General features: G+C 40.1%; 1 protein-coding gene across 1 annotated transcript in view; it reads left to right on the top strand.

Annotated features, from left to right (window-relative positions):
• Positions 1–1683: 1683 nt before the first annotated feature.
• LOC149025048 (sodium/pyruvate cotransporter BASS2, chloroplastic-like) overlaps positions 1684–19793 on the top strand; it is a 37250-nt gene continuing 19140 nt past the window's right edge. Inside the window, exons 1-8 of the mRNA XM_089145244.1 lie at positions 1684–2011; positions 2105–2198; positions 6212–6335; positions 6531–6572; positions 6728–6841; positions 6974–7036; positions 12312–12439; positions 14022–14103. Coding sequence (XP_089001370.1) covers positions 1885–2011; positions 2105–2198; positions 6212–6335; positions 6531–6572; positions 6728–6841; positions 6974–7036; positions 12312–12439; positions 14022–14103 — 774 coding nt within the window. The 5' untranslated portion in view covers positions 1684–1884. The remainder of the gene's footprint in view (positions 2012–2104; positions 2199–6211; positions 6336–6530; positions 6573–6727; positions 6842–6973; positions 7037–12311; positions 12440–14021; positions 14104–19793) is intronic.

Below are 19793 nucleotides of genomic sequence, written 5' to 3'. Positions count from 1 at the left end.
ATTGCAATTAATGGAACAACATTTTAGCGAAATATCTTTGAAACATGGCGATATTTCGCCAGTTTAGTGAGTAGCCAACCAAAAGACCCTCAAAAAACAAGATTAACCAATATCGCCGGAATATTGGCGAAAATCGCGCACCAAACCTTTGTATTTCGAACCTTAAGGTTTCTTTACAATAACAACAACACAAGGAGAGGAAAATATAAGGATAGAGACAGAAGATGAGGGCTTTTTGTAGTTGCAGATATGAGATGAAGACCAGTATTATCCCTCTACATCATTGTCTAACAAAAAAAAAAAAAAATCTGGAGAAAGACTAAAAGATAAGCAACACCAGCGGCATAAGAGCCTAAGACCCCATTTATAAGAGCCTAAGATAAGCAACACCAGCGGCATAAGAGCATAAGAGAAGGAAACATTCATTGGACCCACGATACTCATCCCGTCAGCGAAAGACCCTTTGCCCTCATTTATTGTGAAGTTTGTGGCAAAACCCAAATTTCGAAACCCTAATTTCTTTCGAAATTTCTCTCATCTTCTCTTCGAATCAAATATTTGTAGAGATGGAGGGAGCGAGAGAAAGAGTAGTACAACAAAGAGATCTCTCGTACGATTTGTAGAAAATCATGAGATAGAACAGAAGTCTCTGATCTATACTTTCATTGGACTTGCAAGATAGAACAAAAGTTTTGATCTAACAAGGAAGGACTAATTAAAGTATTAAACTTTGGATGGGTGTCTCTGTGTGGTGGGAAAAAAACATAAGGATTTGAGGTCGAAATGTTGAGATTTTTGGACAAATTATTGGCAAAACTCGCCGTTTCACCCGGCAAACTTCGCCATACTTCGCACCTTGGTTAGAAGACTCTTTATTTATTATTTAGTGAAAATGTTTTTTCGTTTTTTTTTTTTTTTAAAAGCTCGACTTGGACTTGGGCCTGGTTCAGAAACCCATTTTCAGCGTCTTCTCCGAACAGAACCTAATATATCTCGAGCTTTCAATCATGCCTCCATCGATATTCACCGGAAACAGAATTGAAGAAAAACCCAAAATCATGGAACCCCAGAAATGCCTTCCCTGGCCGTGGACATCGTTCAGATGCCTGAAACCCCACAAATTGGGTCTCACTGGCGTCGATTTTCGGATAAGAAGTTCTGTAGTTACTGTTTTTTTAACTTCCAGATCTAAGCATGGTGCAGACAAATTAAATTTGAAGGGCAAAAGATGTTGCTGTAGCCGGAGTCGTAGCCGTGGATGAAGCAGAGGGTGAGACATTTACGATAAGAGGAGGGTTGGAGAATAGAAGGGTATTGCTGTCATTTTGAAATTGTACCCCAAAGGCCAAACGCCCGAAACTAACGGCAACCACTTGTCGGATTTCGAGTTAAAAGGACTGGGTTTTCTTGCGAAACCCTAATTTTTTTTTGTTGCGAAACCCTAAATTAAAGCGTCATAATTCGCATTTTGAAAGGTGGAGCCTGACCGTTTACAGCAACTGCTGCACATTTAATTTGCTTGCAGCATTTAAGCCCGCCGATCGCACCGAATTTTCCCGCTTTTCATGAGGACAAGACCGTAAATTCGGTAATATTATTACTCCTAACTCCTAAGTCCTAAAATTAAAATAGTAGTCAAAGTCATGGACTCATGGAGATGAAATCGAAGTTTGGAACCAAATGTGTGGCTCTCTGGTTACCAGGAATCCACGTAGATATCTGCAAGCTGCCACACATATGCGGAGCTTTCTCACACACTTCCGGTCCCCTCCTCTGTCCTGCTCTGTCGATTTCTTGTCTCGAATCCCAACTCTCGAGCGTTTCCTTTATTGGGCAACTTGTTCATGATTTCTGCTGCTTCTGCTTCTTCTTCGGCATCTTATCATGGCTTCTTCAATGGGTATGGCTTCCATATCCAGATTCTTCAACAAAGATACTAAATTGAGGACATATGATAACCTACATAGAACAGGCTCCTGCTCAAATGTCGGACGAATTCAACCCCATCTTGGTACGTGCCTTTCTGCTGAAGAACGATACTGTTATGGTATCTGATCTTGACTGATCACTTTGATTTCTACCTGATTACGTGTTTTTAATTCAGTTTCATACAATGGAAGAGATCTGGCCATCCTTGACAGTATGCAGAGGCCCATCGTAGCCGCGTCTTCGGCTTCTTCAATTTGTCCAAGTTCTCGGTAAGTTTAGACGTGGGTTTTCTTGATTTTGAAAAAGCTGTTGATTTATTTCTCATTTTAATGTTTAATAAGAAATTGTGCGATCTAACTGGGAGGATAATGAAGTAGAAATAATGCGTTTGTAACTTGGATTTTGTTCTTATTTAGTGCTTTCTATCTGTTGCAATTGATAAGCTTAGGTGAGGATTCCATTTGGATGGTAAATATCAGGAAACCCAAGGCAACAATATTACTCTACTGTCAGACAAATGCATCTGCGGATTTTATCTTTACTGTGCTAAAACTTTGCAATTTTATCAATCTTACTTATTTGGACGACTTGTCCACTCAACGTCAATACAGCTGTGTAAGAAGTAGGATACTGTATGCAGTTGGATGCATGGTGGAAGATCTCGCTCTCGAGCGAGATCTCGACCATCTCAGTGAGATCTCGGTCGAGATATACTGTTTTTTGGCGTCAACTCGGTGGCCCATCTCGGTAGGTTTTAGGGTCTCAATTGAGTTGAAACTTGGTATTTAGCATATGTAAGGCCTTTTGAATACATTGGTGGCCTTGAATTTATCAAAAAACAACCCTAAGTATGATTTCTAAGTCTACCCAGAGTGTGAAACCAAAATGTTGTAAGATTAGGAAATGCAAAGTTTTACACCATGTAATATAGAACCTTTAAGACGCATAAATGAAAAGAAAGTGTATCAAATGCATCAAGTAATCTAAATATTATCAAAATTCCATCCATAAAAGTATCACAATCTCAATTTTTAAGAATAGAATAATTACATTATCCAACCATTAGAAGTTCTATATAAATCATTAATCATAAGTTCATAAGACAAGTAGAATATGATTGATCTTCCTTCGATGTTGTAGATGTGCTAAGAGTAGTTGCAAGTAAAAATCCAGCTGAAATCTACGAAAAAAGGCAAAAATTGAGAGTTCCAGCCAGATTCAGGGCGAGATATGGCGAGATCTCGAGCATGATATCCCAACTCTTTGCTCTCAACCTCCATTTCGTCTCGCCTACTTGAAAAAGCGAGATATCTCGCGAGATCTCCCACCATGGTTGGATGTTGATTGAGTGTTGTATTAAATAAATTTACAAATTGAATGAAATTCGAAATCCCTTTTGGATTTCCTTGATTTTGTCTCCACATGGTTTGACCATTGACCTCCAAATGTTTACTATCGCATCTCTTATTGAAAAGAGTAGAGCACGGTCCATATGGTATCATGGGAACTACCTGAGTAGGTCTCTCTGGAAGAAAGGCTTCCCATACTTTCTTGTCTCCAGGGGTGTGAATTTTCTTGATGCTCTGTATCAGATTTTTATCTGTTTTCTCAACCTCAAGTGAGGTTTCTCCAACATCAGCTTAAATTCACTAAGCATCACCAGTATGTGCTAAAAGTATGGGCTTGTAGGAGCCTTACTGACATGTTGCGGTGTAGCAATATCTCATTGTGTGCCATCCACTATATTGGACACCAGTAACACTTAGTTTTAGGTCTCTTCTTTCTTAGCAAAATGCATCAGTTGGGCCTCCTTGGACCAGTATTTCCAAAGGGCAATCTCGAGATTTTTGGCATTCTGGGTATAGATCTTAGGTGATTCATTACCTCCTGTTTTGCTTTTACCTACTGCTTCTAGCTTTCTTTTATTCTAATCTTTTGTTGATTGAGCAAGACCTGAGAGTTCCTGGATGTGGCCCAGTGAGTGAGTGCAACAACTATTGGAGCCTAGGGGTCTGTTCTAATCAGGGATTGATTTACTTTTTGACAGTGGCTGAAGACATGAAAGGAAGACATGACTCCTTTCCATCATCAGGGTGATATTCATATGGAGTGCCTTGAATTATTGAGTTGTTATATTCATTTGGATTTTGCAATGTCTAGTTGTTGCCTAGTAGTATTCTGTTACAAATGGAGTCCTCTGCATTCACTTTCATCCTGTCGGGGACTTGGTGAAGATTTTTTTCCCCTTTTTCTCTGAGATGAATAATTGCTTAAGATTTGTTCCTCTACATAGTTGTCAAGGTGCAAGGTGAACCAAGGCATTGAGAAGATTAACATGCAAGATGGGCAAAGCAACCAGGGCACCCGCCCAGGTCAACCAAGGCATCTGGATGACAGGGCACCACCTAAATGATGCGTTGACAACTATCCTCTGTTCTAGATAGTACCATACCTTGCTGTACATATTACTACTAGTGTCTTCAGGGAATGAGTCAAAAAGTATCTATAGAGGAAGAAGAACAGTATCACTTGTAGTACAATTCTTATCTTATGTATGTTACAACTGACAAGTATAAGTTTAGGTGATGGAAAACTTTCCTGGTATTGGGATAAGCTACGTCCCTGCTCAGTGGTATGTAGTGGTGGTTTTCTGCTCAAGGGATCATCAATTTGGAAAACAAAGAGACATTGATTTTAGTCTTTGAGGGCCAACAATGAGATACATGTCCCCTAGATCTGGAAGTAGTAGAAAGTAGAAATGGTAAACTCGAGAAGGAAGGTAGTGATAAGTGATAACTGAGGTCTGCACAAAAATAGGAGAATAGACAGATGGGAAATGAAAACTGGAAAACAATAAATGAGAACATGGAAAATACAGGAGTAAAAAAGAAAAGAAGATGAAAGAGATGCATGCATCAAATTCAATTACTCTAACAATGAGAATTGTGTTTATCTTCTCCATAGTTGTCATTGGCATCTCCTAAGTATCCGTGCAGCCCTCAAGGGTTTGAGGCGACCTTCGCCTTATATAATGTGCATAAGGCGGTCGCCTTGACCCCTCAAGGCATTGCCCCGGACACCTTGCCCGCTTTATTGAGTTTTTATTTTTTTAATTTAAAACAAAGATGCTAAATCAAAAGCTATTAATTTAGGTGCATATCTAACTACATCAATTGAATGATGTACCAAAACTAAATTGTATAGCAGATACATGGGTTCACTTCCCCCCCACCCCCAACAAAAAAGAAAAGAAAGAAAAGAAAAGAAAGAAAAAAGAAGCCACTTTATCTTCTTCCTCACTTCACACACAATACATAAAACACTCAAAATTGATAACCTAAAAACCCTTCTCAATACTCATCTTCTTCCCATCGGCCGACTCCCCTCTCTCTTCTCCAGTAGAAAGTATTGCTCTTGTGACCTTCTGGTTACTTGCAAAGTCCTATTAGGTTATTGATAATGAATTGATTAGTTGATGATTATATAATATTTGTAATAAAATTTACGTAGCACTTAAATACTTGTAATTTATTTAGGACCTAGTTAATTACCATATGTGTTTTTTTTGTTTGTTGGATGATTTACGGTAGCCTAATGTTATTATTGTTATTTTTAATATATTTTTTTATTATTTTGTTTTATTATTATTCATTTTAATTATTATATGAGATATGATATACTTATGATGAACAAGAGTGTAGGGGATGTAGAATAAAAATGTCATTTCAAGCGCATTGACCAGTGGGCGACTCGTTGCCTCACACCTCAACTGGCCTAAATAGCGTCGCATTGCCTTGTTGCTATGACATCTATTATCTTCACATCCAGGCTGGAAATATCTTCTATTGGAGTCTTGTCCTGGGTTACTAGTTCAGCTAATGACCTTGCGAGTGGTGTATTTACTAGAGTAAGATTGTCGGAGGGCCTTTACTAGATTTAGATTGTTGGAAGGTCCTTTCTTTTTGTTTAAAGTGGATTGTTGTCTTTGAATTGTCTTCCTTCTCTGGTTTCAGGCATTAAGCTACTTGTATACTTACCTCACCTTTTGATGGATAAGTTTTGTACAATTCAAATGAACTCTCTATAGGGGAAAAAAAGTTGCTATTGAAGCGTTCTCCTCATCTTCTAAGTTCTTTAATAGTGTTGGAGGCTAGATTGACTTTATATGTGCTTTTTGTGGTCTACTAGTTTATCAGAAATTGGAAATTGTGACTTCTACCTTATTATTCCCTTATGAGTCACTGGTAATCTTACATTTGCCAAATAACTCTGGTGTCTCCAGTTTCCAACAGTTTCAATGCAAAGCAGTGGATAGTGCATCTGGAAATGTTCCAAGTAGCAGTGCAAGTGAAATGAGCCCATATGAGAATATAATTGAAACATTGACAACTCTTTTTCCAGTGTGGGTATGTTTTGCACATTCATTTCAAAGCTAATTCCTGTCTAGTCATTTTCAGGAAAAGAAAGCACATTCATTTCAAAGCTAATTCCTGTCTAGTCATTTTCAGAAATATTCTTTTCCCATCTACATTTTTCCATTGTATTGGTTTTTCTTGTTCTATGGCTTAATTTTACTGAATCTTTGCGTGTTATTCTGGCAGGTTATAATTGGCACAGTCATTGGCATCTATAAGCCAACTGCGGTAATAATATTACTCATCAATCTCTGCAAATATGCATATGGTTTGAATTTGATCAAAATATATTCAATTGGAATGGTTAACAAAATTTTGAGCATGCTACCCAATCAGTTCCTGCATTTTGGATTGCTGAATCACCTGGTTTTGTCCTTCCGCAGGTTACTTGGTTGCAAACGGACCTTTTCACTGTAGGCTTGGGCTTCCTCATGCTTTCCATGGGTTTGACATTGACATTTGAAGATTTCAGACGTTGTCTCAGGAATCCATGGACTGTAAGTAGCCTTCCTACTTCCTAACTAGTTGGGAATTTTCCTGGCATTTAAGCTAATTAATCTTTGATTAATGGTCTCCAAAGTCAGACTTTGGTTTATTTAGTTAAGAACTATTAATTCTTATGCTTGCAGGTTGGAGTAGGATTTCTTGCACAGTATTTAATCAAACCGGTGTTAGGCTTCTTTATTGCAATGGTATGGCTCCATGTTCTGCTTGGCGTTTCCTCCTTTAAGTCTCTGCCCTGATCCTGCAATGTGTTAGACAGTCTAAATTGTGAAAATGAAATTTCGTTGTTGACTTCTATAATCTCCTTAGGAGCTTTATACCTTTGTTAATTTATTATATGGCTGGAAATATGTGAACATGCAGACACTAAATTTTGTGAACTTTGGATATTCTGTATAATGAATCTCACACTTAATTTAATTTACACACAGACTATTTTTTTTTTCTTTTCAAAATTTGGATGAACTCAGGGTTCTTTTCCTTAAAAAGTATTTTTTTCTTCTTCTCAATCAGTTCCAGTAATTTCTATTCAAAAAAGCAAATGAATAAATATTGTTTGGGACGAAAAAGTTTTACTGAATAAATAAATATGTTCCCATTGTGCACATGCTAAACATAAGTCAATGGCTTTCTCTTTTCTTTCAATGTCTAATCTTATAGAAGTTGTTAAACCCTTCGGTTCCATCATATTTTGTGAGCCTGGTTTGTTCCCCCTGTAACCAGCACGGATATATTTTATATCAGAGACGTTAATATTAAGTATTTCATCATGATAATTTTCGATAATCAGGATAGAACAAACTGGTAATATATTGGTTTTTCATTCACCATTTCTTACAGGAATATTTCATTTGTTAGAATGACAACATATTGTGTCTTCAAATATCTTGTAATATTTTACCCTTCCCCCCACCCCCAAAAGAAAAACATCTCATAATTTGTGTCTGTCTCGACATGAATTAGGTTTTATCGAAGTGCAGATACTCAGGAAGTCATATATCAGCTCTTACTCTCTTAGTTCCTCTTCTCCTTGCAGAGATCGCATTTGATTCCTGTGCCAGAATTACTTCCTCTTTCCTTCTTTTCATCTGTCACAAGTTATTTTCAAATGTATAAATCAGTCAATTAATTTTCAATGACGCCACATTTTCTCTCATTTATTACCAAATTGAAAATAAAATAAGTGGGCTTGTTAGGCATTCCTACTGAGCCCACTGTAGGAAACCTTCCTACATGTCCACTATCTTTTCCTTGTGGAGAAGATGATTTGGCATTTTGATCAATTGATCGATAGGGAATTCCTTGGACAAACCAATTTGTTAAATTCAGTGGCTTATCTCAACCATAAGGTGTACATGCATTAGGTCGTCCATTTTTCAGCAGTTAGTTCAAACAGCCCCACTTTTTTTCCCTCTTAATAATTTTTAGAGTTTTATAACAACATTTGGAGAAGTCATGTTGGTTCAGAGTTTTATACAAGAATAGGTGATTATATGGACAAGATTGTCAAGAGAATTTGGTTACCAGGTAAACTGCCATGTAGAAACAGTTACCTACGAAGGGTAGTGTAAAGCTAAAATTGGGATCAGCCTGGCCCTAAACAACCCACAAAACTGAGAACAAATACGGAGACAAACAAATTAGGTCTTAACCAAAGCAGTGCTCAGAATGGTATAGGATGAAGCATGTATAATGTTTAACAACTGCAGCAAGTATCCTTTGATTCCAACAGTTGGATTGGATGAGATGGGACAGCACCAAAAAAGAAACTACTTCCTTTGTGCAGACCATAGACCAGCCAACTGATTGACTCCCAAATTGGACCATCTGTAGTCCCAAGTAGGGGGACATTATGCTTGCAAATCTGAGACTAATGTGATGGTTGGATGACCAGATATGGAGGTGGACTGAAAATTAAAACTCGGGTTATAATGGTGGAATGGTGGAATCGAGTGATGGATAGGTGGATTGATGAATAAATGAAGGGAAAGTGAGGTGAGATGGAAGGCTAAACCCAACAGGTTTTGTGAGATGTAGTGGAAAGGCTAGTAAACCCAGCAGAGTTTCTGATGCAGAAAGACAGCCCTGGGACACCCAAACAGAGTTGGGTTTCCAGACAAAGATGAACCAGGTCTAGTTTGAGTTGTGTTCTTGTAGAATTTTAGGAAATATATTGTTAGTGGGGTGAGGTCCTTGTTTTATTTTGTTTTCAAAAATAGAAATTAGCTGAGTAGGATATTTGATTCCTACCTTTTAGTTTTCTTATTCTAAACTAAAGTCCTAGTTAGGGAGTAAGTCTTATATTAGGAGACTTGATTTTCTGTACATTAGATTTAATCCCCATTATTGGACACACATTTGAAGATATGAATTGAATATTTGAATCTATGAAAATTTTCTGTACATTAGATTTAATCCCACCGCTTTCTTCCTGTTCTTCAAATTCTCCCTCTGTGAAAATCCACCATGGCAGACTCTTCTCAGGTCTGCATTAGTTCGTGAGATGGAGATTGAAGAGGAAATGTTATTCTGAGTCCAAAATTAGCAGTCACCTATTTGAATGAGGTGAGGCAGCCGGTCTGAATCCAGCAGTTTGAACTTTGAAGGACATGGATGGTATGGGTTTTAAGTGGTGCAGAATTCCAAATGTTATGGTAAATAGAAAAGGTCAGACCAAAGTTTTTTTATAAGAAACTTAATACCTAAGACAGCCGTGTACTGTTCAAAAATGAGATGAGATTTGGGATGTTGGGGATGAGAAAAGACTACTTTTTCCATATAAAAAAATGTGTGCACCACTTTGATATTAGAAGCAAATTGTCTGCTGTGCCTCTTAGATTTATTGGGTCTCCCAGAAATCGGCATATTGTAACACCTTGGTATCTCTCCCACTAGCTCTTATTTTGGGTGTGTTGTATTTTGGCTTTTTTTTCCTTTCATGTTTTTTTCCCCTTTGGGGCCCTGTTTCTGTTTGCTAATAAATATCATATTCACCTAGTAAAAAGAAAAAGCATATATGTGTTTAAAATGCAACTGTTTACTGTTTTCTGCTTTCCCTGTATCATTGGCAAGCAGAAGGAAACATCTGTTTAAAACTCCAAAAAGGTGGAATAGTTATTTGAACACATTTATACTTAAAGTGGTTTCATACTTGCATTAGCGTTTATATTGGCAATTTTCTTCAAGAAATAATTCAACATGATTGTGAATGCCAAAATTGTGGTTCTTCATCTATAATTCTCTACATGCCTGTTTGATATCTTTTGGCATGCATAGGCCTACATGACTTGATATCTTTTGGCATGCATAGGCCTACAATGACTGTTTGATATCTTTTGGCATGCATCCTGTAAGGACCAAATCCACTGAGTGAAAACTAGATCAGATAGACTCTCAATTTTAGCCTTAGAGCATCATGTTCTCAGATGAGGTTTGCTCTCTTTAGTGGTGGTTATCAGTTGTGATGGGCAAATCTTTGAGTTTTTTTCAGGGCACCCACTTAAGTTGGGCTGAAACTCTTGACTGACCACTTAAGTGGGAAATATTTCAGATTGCCCACTTTATGCTTTTTGAAAAATTACAAGTTACCAACAGTTATTTTTCTGTTGACTTTGAAAATTGAATGACCAATTTGCCCATGGGTGAAGGGAAATATAAGTTTTTTATTTTATCAAACCTCACTTAATTTTTTCAAATTTACAAACAAACTCCCTGGGTTCACTTTGAGTCACCTTACACATTTTTCCTATTTTTCCTACTGTAACTTCCCTTCCCCTTCTCTCTACCTTTGCAACTCCCCATGACAGTCCATTATGCAACTCCCATTGCACACGAGGTCTCTCACCACTGCAGAGCTCCTCCTCCTTGACTCCGGCCACCAGAAATCCGTCACTGCTTCACGGGAGTAAAGGCATGCCTTCAGGGGAATTTTCTTTCTCGATCTCTCTCTCTGTCTCTCCCTTCTTTGTCTTTCTCCTCTTGAAACCCCAATCAGAAGTAAATTCTCAGTGAGGAAGAAGAGCAAACCCAACCGTTGTTGTAGCTGCTTGCAGCTTTTCAGAATTTTGGCCGCAAGATAAAAGTAGGAGAAAACAACCCTTCATGGGCCTTCACCCCTAAACGCCATAGCCATTTTTCTCTGTTCTTGCATGCCCATTTGTGATTCTCTCTTTGTGAACCAACTGACAACCATAACCACCACCATAACCGGCTTTCTCAATCCTCCAAAACCCATTGGGGGTTTCCTTCTTCTTCTCACCTTCCTCCATTCCCTTTTATAACTCGAGTTGAAATTAGACATTAAGATCTGGAAGGTTTACAATTATGGCATCTATGTTTCTGTACTATGTCATCGGAGATCTGACAGTGGGGAAACCAGAGTTGATTGAGTTTTTGGAGATTGAAACCGTCAAGTTGGCGATTCCTGCTATTGTAGAATGTATAGAAGATCAAATTCTCACACTACTTGAGTTAATTTTGATTTTGCATGTTCTCTTTCTACTTTCCAATTCAATTTAGTTTCAATATGTAATGTATAAGCCTTTGAAACCAATTTGATCAATCGATCAAGTGAGACGAAACTTAATTGACACGCCATCCTTTATTAATTTCTTTTTTCTAGAATTTGTCAGATAATCTTCATCTCTAGTCTCGATAATGGAATCCATATTTCCAAGTGGAGATTGTAAGACCAGTGAGACCAGAAGAAGGAGAAAAGCTAAAACTAAAGCCAGAGAAGATTTCGGCGCTTCTATCGACCGGTCCGACTCAGTGAACCCAGGGAGTTTGTTTGTAAATTTGAAAAAATTTACTGAGGTTTGACAAAATAATAAACATATTTCCCTTCACCCCATGGGCAAAATGGTCATTTCATTTTCAAAGTTAACAGAAAAGTAACTATGGGTAACTTGTAATTTTCAAAAAGCATAAAGTGGGCAATCTGAAATATTTCCCACTTAATTGGGCAGTCAGGAGTTTCAGCCCAACTTAAGTGGGCTTCCTGAAATTTTTTTTCTTCTCTCCTGCGTTAGCATGTCTATTTTTATTTTACTTGGTTTCCCATATTTAAAGTTAGCCTAATTTATTTTTCTTCAGTGTTTGCCTTTTGATATTCCTCAACCCGTTAGAAAGTTAAATCTCCTGGAAACTCAAAATTCCGTCTAATGTTGTTCTGGTGAGTAATTAAAATGATTGCCAACAAAAACTGTGTGTTTGTTTCTGCGAGATCTGTTGAATCCAAATACTGTAAGGCACTACCTTAGAACCTTGGAACCTTGCCATTGCAAGCTATGTATCCGTACCATTATATTATAAATATTCCTATATCACAGGAACAACACCAGCATTGTAAATATTGATATGAAAATCAATGTCTACATTTCAAATCATAGTCTCTGCTTTTTCTTTTTTTGTCTCTCAGAATTTTGAAGTTTCTGCCGCCACTGTATACTTTCTGATTTGCAGGCACTGAAGCTCTCTCCTCCTCTTGCAACTGGTCTTATTTTAGTCTCGTGCTGCCCTGGAGGTCAGGCATCAAATGTTGCAACCTACATATCAAGGGGAAATGTGGCACTCTCAGTTCTCATGACAACGTGAGCTTACTTTGTTCATGTGCTTTCTGTTTTGGTAGATGAATTCTAGTAAACCCTTAGTGTGTTTGGCAAATACAATTGCTTTTAACATTCTACAATGATAATCAGTTTCTTTGTTGAATGCTATTAGACGTAAATTGTTAAATTCAATCTTTAGATAAGTTTGATTATCAATTTTTTATGGGCTGGGGATTCTTGGATCAGACCAAAAAGCAGAATCGCCCACATGATAGGACTGCAATGTATCTTTGAGCTGAACCTGAATTAGGAACTAATAATGCCTAACAAGTCATTACTCAGATGAGGCCTGGAGCAAGGTCAAGCAGGCCTCTAAGCCTACCCATCCCTAACTTAAAATATCAAGAAACCTTTTCTTGAACCCACTTGACTTTGTTCTGAACAGGGTCCCAGAAGAACTGGTTCGTAGTTGATCATCTATTGATCTAGGACTACATCAATTCCAATCTCAGATGAGCAAGGGGCTTTTATGTGTTGATGGAATGGAATATTGTGATTCCTAAATATATGGGGCTTGCTTGTATGAAACTCCAAGATTCTTGTGGGGCTGAGATGGTTAGGGATTTACGGAATTGTAAAGGGGTATCTTAATAGAGTCGTGGATGGTTGCACCAACCCAATATTTATGGGTTGTGTACTCTCTGTCTCTCTGACTCTCTAAGACTGTAAGAGACTAAGACTCTAAGTCTCTAACCTTGGGTCGACTTAGGAGACATAGTTAGGGTTATTTTCTCACAAATCTAAGGCCACTAATGTGTTCAAAGGGCCTTAAATAGACTAAATACCGAGTTTCAGCCCAACCAGAGCCCTAAAACCCACCGAGATGGGCCACCAAGACTACTGCCATTTTTTTGTAGATCTCGACTGAGATGGCGAGATCTCACTTTTCTTGAGTGGCGAGATCTCTCTCGAGAGCGAGATCTCCCACCATGGTTGTAATTGCACATGTAAAAAATCAGGACGACAATGACAAACTTGTTAATGATATAATGATAAGTCATTTTCAGCTTAAAGAACTTTTGGGGATATGACGGGGAAATTAAAAGGTGTCAAGTTCTAAATACACCTATGGACGTGACTGCCATCTATACAATCATATAGAGATATACAGAGCAATAACTGTATTATCATTCAAGGCAGTGGAATCTTGAAAGTTACCCTCAGTTTAAATGTTTGTCATCTTCCTTGTGGATGGAGTTTAAAAATTAAATATGTATGCTTTCCCTCCTGGTATGCCTCAATTTTCTGCACCTTCATGCACCTCAAAGAAAATATGCTTGATGAAAAATACTCCAATTGTTTCTCTTACTATTGACCGTTAACCCAAGACAATTTGGCATGCACAGCTATCCCTCTGACATTTGTGTGTGTTGCATGAAGCACAATGATCTGTTTTATCTTTTTATTTTTTTTTATTTTTTTATTTTTTATTTTTAAGTTAATGTGCTTTTGTACATACAATTTAGTTACAGTTATTGTTTGGATTAATTTCTCTTATATACATGGCCCCTGAAAGTTCATGACAAGCTATTCACCTTTGAGTGATTTAGTATTATTCTTGTAGATGTTCCACAATCGGTGCTATTGTCATGACCCCACTCCTTACCAAGCTTCTGGCTGGTCAACTCGTTCCAGTCGATGCGGCTGTAAGCACTACCACTTAATTGATTATCCTATATCATCATTATTGTTTTTTAACTGTATGGAACTGTTTATAAGGAACTTAAGGTATTCAATTAATCAAATAAGAATAGCAACCTAACAAATTACTTACTTGTGCATGTGGTGCCTTGGCACAAGGATGCGAGGACCTAGCAGATCACCTAGGGATGGCAACAAGAGGGGTAGGGCTGAGACAGGTGTAGTCTGGCACGACCAAGATCAGGTGTGGGGCAGCTTCGGCTTTTAGAATTCACGGGTGCTTCATTAGTCCCTATCACAACCTAAGGGGACTCCCTGCTTGTCTCATAAAATTGGAATTTCCCATGAAGGTTTGATGTGGTGGGGGTGGTGCTAGGTTCATTAATTTCGTAAAATAAACAACACCCTGTGGGGAGGGGGGTGGTTTCAGATTTGACTACACTTTTCCTCATTCTATTGTCATCATGATATTACCAATTTTAGAATCAACTTATGGGATGATCATAGCAATCCAATTACTTTATTTCAGACAGCAGGAAAAGAAATGATGAACGGCTTCAATGAGATGAAACTTAGATCAGCTGGAAAAATATCTGACGGGAACTTAACCCAGATTCTGACTGCATTGGGATTAGCTTGCCAATGCCTAGAAAACCAAGATCTTGAGCCAGTTATGTGAGAAACTGTTTGCGTGTCACTGAAGCTAGTATTGAAAGTAGCTTGTGATGGATGTATGTGTCCATCCAATTCAGTTTATGTAATCAAACATCTGTTTTCTTTGGTTTAAATGGATTCATTATTCATCATTCAAATGTTGCTGAGCAAATTCTATCTGTGTATAATTACTATATTGGTAGTCATGACTAGGATTTGGTTGGGCATCCCTTATCTATGGTCGTACATTTGGTATGCCTAGTCACAATGGGAGCAAGATACAAATGCGAGTACCTATTTGTGTGTGTTTTGGTGAAGAATCTAGCTATGTTTATTCTGTTGTATTATCAGTTGCATTGGAAGGAATATATATGTGTCACTTGACCTTATACTTGAGGGGACACTTGTCATTGTAGTACTAACTCTTATTCTTTGGATTATCAATAACCAAAGTTAAGTACACCTAGGCTGATACTCTGAAATAAGAATATGGACTATGGGTGAACATGTAACCCAATAAAGTATTTACAACCTGCTTGCCTGGTGTAGGAGGTATTTAGAATAGTAACAAAGTTCATGTTTGATCTATATGATTAGCACCGGTGGATTTAAAAAAACTTTTTAATTAAATGAATTTTATCATTGCAAAACATATTTATTGATTATGAATATATGTTGTTAGAACCCAAGACCTGTAACCAGCCTAAGATTTGAGAGAGAAGAAGAAATTGGAGGAGAGAAGATGTCCTGTCGCAAGCCAAAGAAGCAGCCTGGGAGTAGGTTGATCTTTCTTCTAATTGGAGGCCTTGTTTATTATAATTTTAGCATCAAAGAAAAGTCTGTTCTGCCCCTGACTAATGACAGCAGAGTTACATGATATAAAGAAACAAAATAGCCCCAAAATACTAAGAAGGATTAAGGACCAAAAGGCCCTTAGCATTTGCGGCTAGAAATGAAAATCCTGCTATCTCACAACTTCAAAACTCCCCCGGAAACTGGAGCATACAAGTCACCCATGCTCAACTTTGTACAATTAGAGAGAAAACTGGGAGCAAACAGTCCCTTGGTAAACATGTCTGCTAACTAGTCAGATGAGGACAAGAAGGGTGTGACAATCAGTTTCTTCAGCATAGCATTTTTTGATAAAGTGGCAATCCACCTCTATATGTTTGGTTTGCTCATGGAACATAGGATTACTTGCAATGTAGTTGGCAGCTTGCTTGTCAAAGAACATTTTCATTGGTGAATCTGTAGAAAATCCTGACTCAAGAAGCAATGATCTAAGCCACATGAATTTAGCAGCAGTATGAGCAATGGCTATATGCTCAGCTTTGGCACTGGATCTTGCAATCATATTCTGCTTTTTACTATGCCAGGTGACTAAGTTTCTTCTGACAAATCTCAATTGGTTTTGATTACGGCCTCGAACAACTTGCTACATTCCATTAAATTCTTACTTCTTTTCTTTTGAATTGAAACACAATGTGAATCCTCTGCTGAGACATGCTTCTCCGGTGATCCCCTGGTGCTACTCCGGTGATCCTCTGCTTTCTTTCCGGTGTCTTTGTTCGTCTGCCATGTCCTCTGCTGGCTTTTCCGCCTCCGTCCCTCCTCCTTCTAGCCCTCAATGCAACCCTCCACCTTCCACCTCTCCTCCTCTTATCCCCGCTCCTGAGTTTGCCATCTCCGGCTCCCCTAAGTCTCCCCCTCGAGCCTGGTCCTCCCTGTTCTCCGCCTCTCACCCCTCCATCCCTTCTCTTCCCACCTTCAACTGCAATCTCTCTTTCATCCCTCCCACCCCCTCCTCTGGAGACTCCCCCTCGGTTCATTGTCCTTCCGATGCTACGGCTGATAGTATGAAGCATTGGGGTCTCGCTGTCCTTGGCCAATTTCTGGGTCCCTGTCCTCCTCTTGGCATTATCAGAGCATCTCTTTCTAAGCATCTCTTTCTAAGCAATGTCGCTCGCAAGGTCCTTTGGACACGTTCTTGCTCGACACCAACACTTTCCTGTTCAAACTTAACTCTCCCTCTTGCAAATCTAAAGCCTTAGAGGGTTCCCCATGGTTTGTTGGGAAATCTCCCATTTTCATCAAATCTTGGGAGCCTTCTAAGCCTCTTTGCAGGGTTGACTTCAACACTATTCCCCTGTGGCTTAACCTCCTTGGCCTCCCTTTGGATTTCTGGAATCAGGCTTGCCTTAGTCGAATCGGCTCTACCATTGGGCGCCCTCTCCGCACGGATTTGAAGACCATCAGACTTGAACGCCTCTCATATGCTAGAATCTGCGTTGAAGTCTCTGCTGCAAAACCCCTCCCCCCCAGTATCATCATCGAAGACGACAACGGTTTGCACTACACCCAAATCATCGCCTATGATTGGGTTCCGATGAGGTGCGATGTATGTGCCTCTTTCGACCACGATGATTCTTCCTGCTCCTCTACTACCTCGATGAACAAATCTTCCAAAGGTATTTTGCCTCTGCCGCCCCATCCACAGGTTCCTCCTATCTCCTGCGATCAAGCCCCCTCTTTGTTTGATGAAGAAAAAATGGATGAAGCCACTTGCATCCTGGCTAAGACTTCACTGCTTGATCGTCTTGAGTTTATCTCCGTTCCTGTCTCTACCACTGAAGCTCCTCCGATGACCCTACCGGAGTCGGAGACGAAGACCTACCAGAGGAATCAGAAAAAGAAAGAAAAAAAAAAAAAATCCCGATTTTCCTCTGGTTCCGCTTCCGATGCTCCTCTGACTTCTCTAACATCTGCAAACCCTGCTCCTCAGGGGAACAACGTTGCAACCACTGATGCTGATCTGATCGAAGCTTCCTCCTCTCATGCTAATGGTGCCGTTTGACGAATCCTCTGCCAACAGATCGCCGCAAATGTTGAGTTTCTCAGTTCCTGCCTCTCTCGACAATCCATGTGTTCAGACTAACCTATCTTCGCCTCACCTTGTCACTGGAAAAGTTGCTCCTGCTTTTCTGCTGCCAGCTTCTGCAACCTCTTCGAACCATCCACACACGTTATCTTTTGAATCTCCAACCCTGACATTAAATAAACCAAAGGTCCCCCTTGCCCATTTTACCGATCCTGATGGGTCCATCAAACCCTTTAACCCCATTTTCCCGCAGCATCCTAATGGGCCTTCTCCAAGCCCATTACAACCCTTTTATCCACCACCCCCTCTTAAACCTTCAAAACCCCATGGCCCAGCCCACAAATCTATTATTAAACCCACCCATCCTCTTGTTTGTTTAAATGACCCTGGCCCAACCATTCTCCCAACCCTCAACCACACAAACGAATACAATCCCCTAAGCCCGAAGTGTCCTTTGGATCTCGTTTCCTCAGAAGCTGCAAACGAATACAAGCTGCCCCCGGTCCATTCTTCCCCCCCCCCCCCTCTATCCCCTCTTCAAACTTTACCCCTCTCCCTCTCACCCCTAGCACTGGGTCCTCCATTGACCCAAATATTTTTGAAACCCCCTCCCCCCTGCATTTCTCTTTGTGTGAGAATTCCCCTCTAAATTCCCCAAACACAGCCCTGCCCCTCTCCAACCTCTTTGAGGCCCCCTCCCCCTCACATCAGTAGCTATGTCAAGTTTTCTTATTTGGAACATTAGAGGGTTAAATGCCCTGTCTAAGCAAGCTGAAGTGAAAAATTCCATCCGTGAATCGAAAGCATCATTTTGTGCCATCATTGAAACCTACATCCACATTGACAACGCCCTTCGGATTGCCAATTCAATAGCCCCTTCCTGGTTCTTTCTTTCCAATTCTAATCTCGCCCCCAATGGTTGAATCTGGATTCTATGGGATCCTTCAAAATTCCAGGTCATCCTCATTTCCTCGACCCCTTAGCTCATGCACCTTCAACTTTCTAGTTCTTCTTCCCCTCCGTTTTTCCTTACCATCATTTATGGCTTTAACAGGCCCCTTGAGCGCTGCCCTTTATGGACGGATCTCTGTTCCTTTGCTTCCTCCCTTGGGGAGTCTCCCTGGGGGGTTGGAGGTGACTTTAACATTGTCCGGTTTTCGCATGAGAGAGTTGGGGGTTCCCAGCCCGACCCATTGGCTGTGGATGCTTTCAATTCCTGCCTTGAGGATACGGGCCTCTCTGATCTCCGTTGGTTTGGTCATCTCCTCACTTGGAAAAATAGGAGGATTGGGGATGCCCGTATTGCCTCTAAGCTCGATCGTTTTCTAGTCAATGAGTCTTGGCTTTCCTCCTTCCCTGCCTCCCATGCAACCTTTTCCCCTCCTAGTCTCTCTAACCACTCCCCCTGCACTCTCCATCTTCTTGACTATCCTTCCTTTGGCTTAGGGCCTTTCAAATTCTTTGACATGTGGGTTTCTAGCCCCTCCTTCCTTCCCACTATCACTGAGGCCTGGAGCCAGCCGGTGCATTGTAACTCTCTCCCTTTTGTTGCCTTGGCCCGCAAACTCAGGAATACCAAACTTGCCTTGCGATCCTAGAACTCCTCATTTGGAAATATCTCCTCTCAAGTCTCCTCTTGTCGTTCTGATCTCTCTAGGGTCCAAAGCCTCCTCCACAAGTGCCCTTTGGACGCTTCTCTCGCTGAGGAGGAGAGAGTGCTTTCTGCTTTGCTTTCTTCCCTCTCCTCCCGGAGGAAAGTTTCCTTTCGGCAAAAAGCGAGAATCAAATGGCTTGAGCTGGGTGACGCCAACAACGCCTACTTTCACCGTTCGCTGAAAGGTCGCCTGAATTTCAATTCCATTCCCTGTCTTCTCTCTCGGAATGGTTCATGGATCTTCGACATTCCCAGCATCAGGAATGAGGTAGTCTCCTTCTTTTCCAGCCTTCTTTCCCCTCCCTCCCTCCCTTCCAAACCTTCCCTTCCCCCCCTCTCGATTAACAAATTTGTCTCGCCTTTGGATCATGCTTTTCTTCGGTCTATCCCTGGCACGGAGGAAATCATTTCGGCCATCCGCTCCCACAAAGCAAACCGTGCTCCTAGCCCTAATGGATTTAGCATGGGGTTCTTCCTGTCCACTTGGGATTTCATTGTTAATGACCTTG

The sequence above is a fragment of the Hakea prostrata genome, chromosome 2, assembly GCF_041222555.1.
Source record: "Hakea prostrata isolate BN-2017 chromosome 2, UWA_Hpros_2, whole genome shotgun sequence".
NCBI lineage: Eukaryota > Viridiplantae > Streptophyta > Magnoliopsida > Proteales > Proteaceae > Hakea > Hakea prostrata.
Note: the sequence above shows the minus strand (reverse complement) of the source record. Positions and strands in the feature narration are given on the sequence as shown.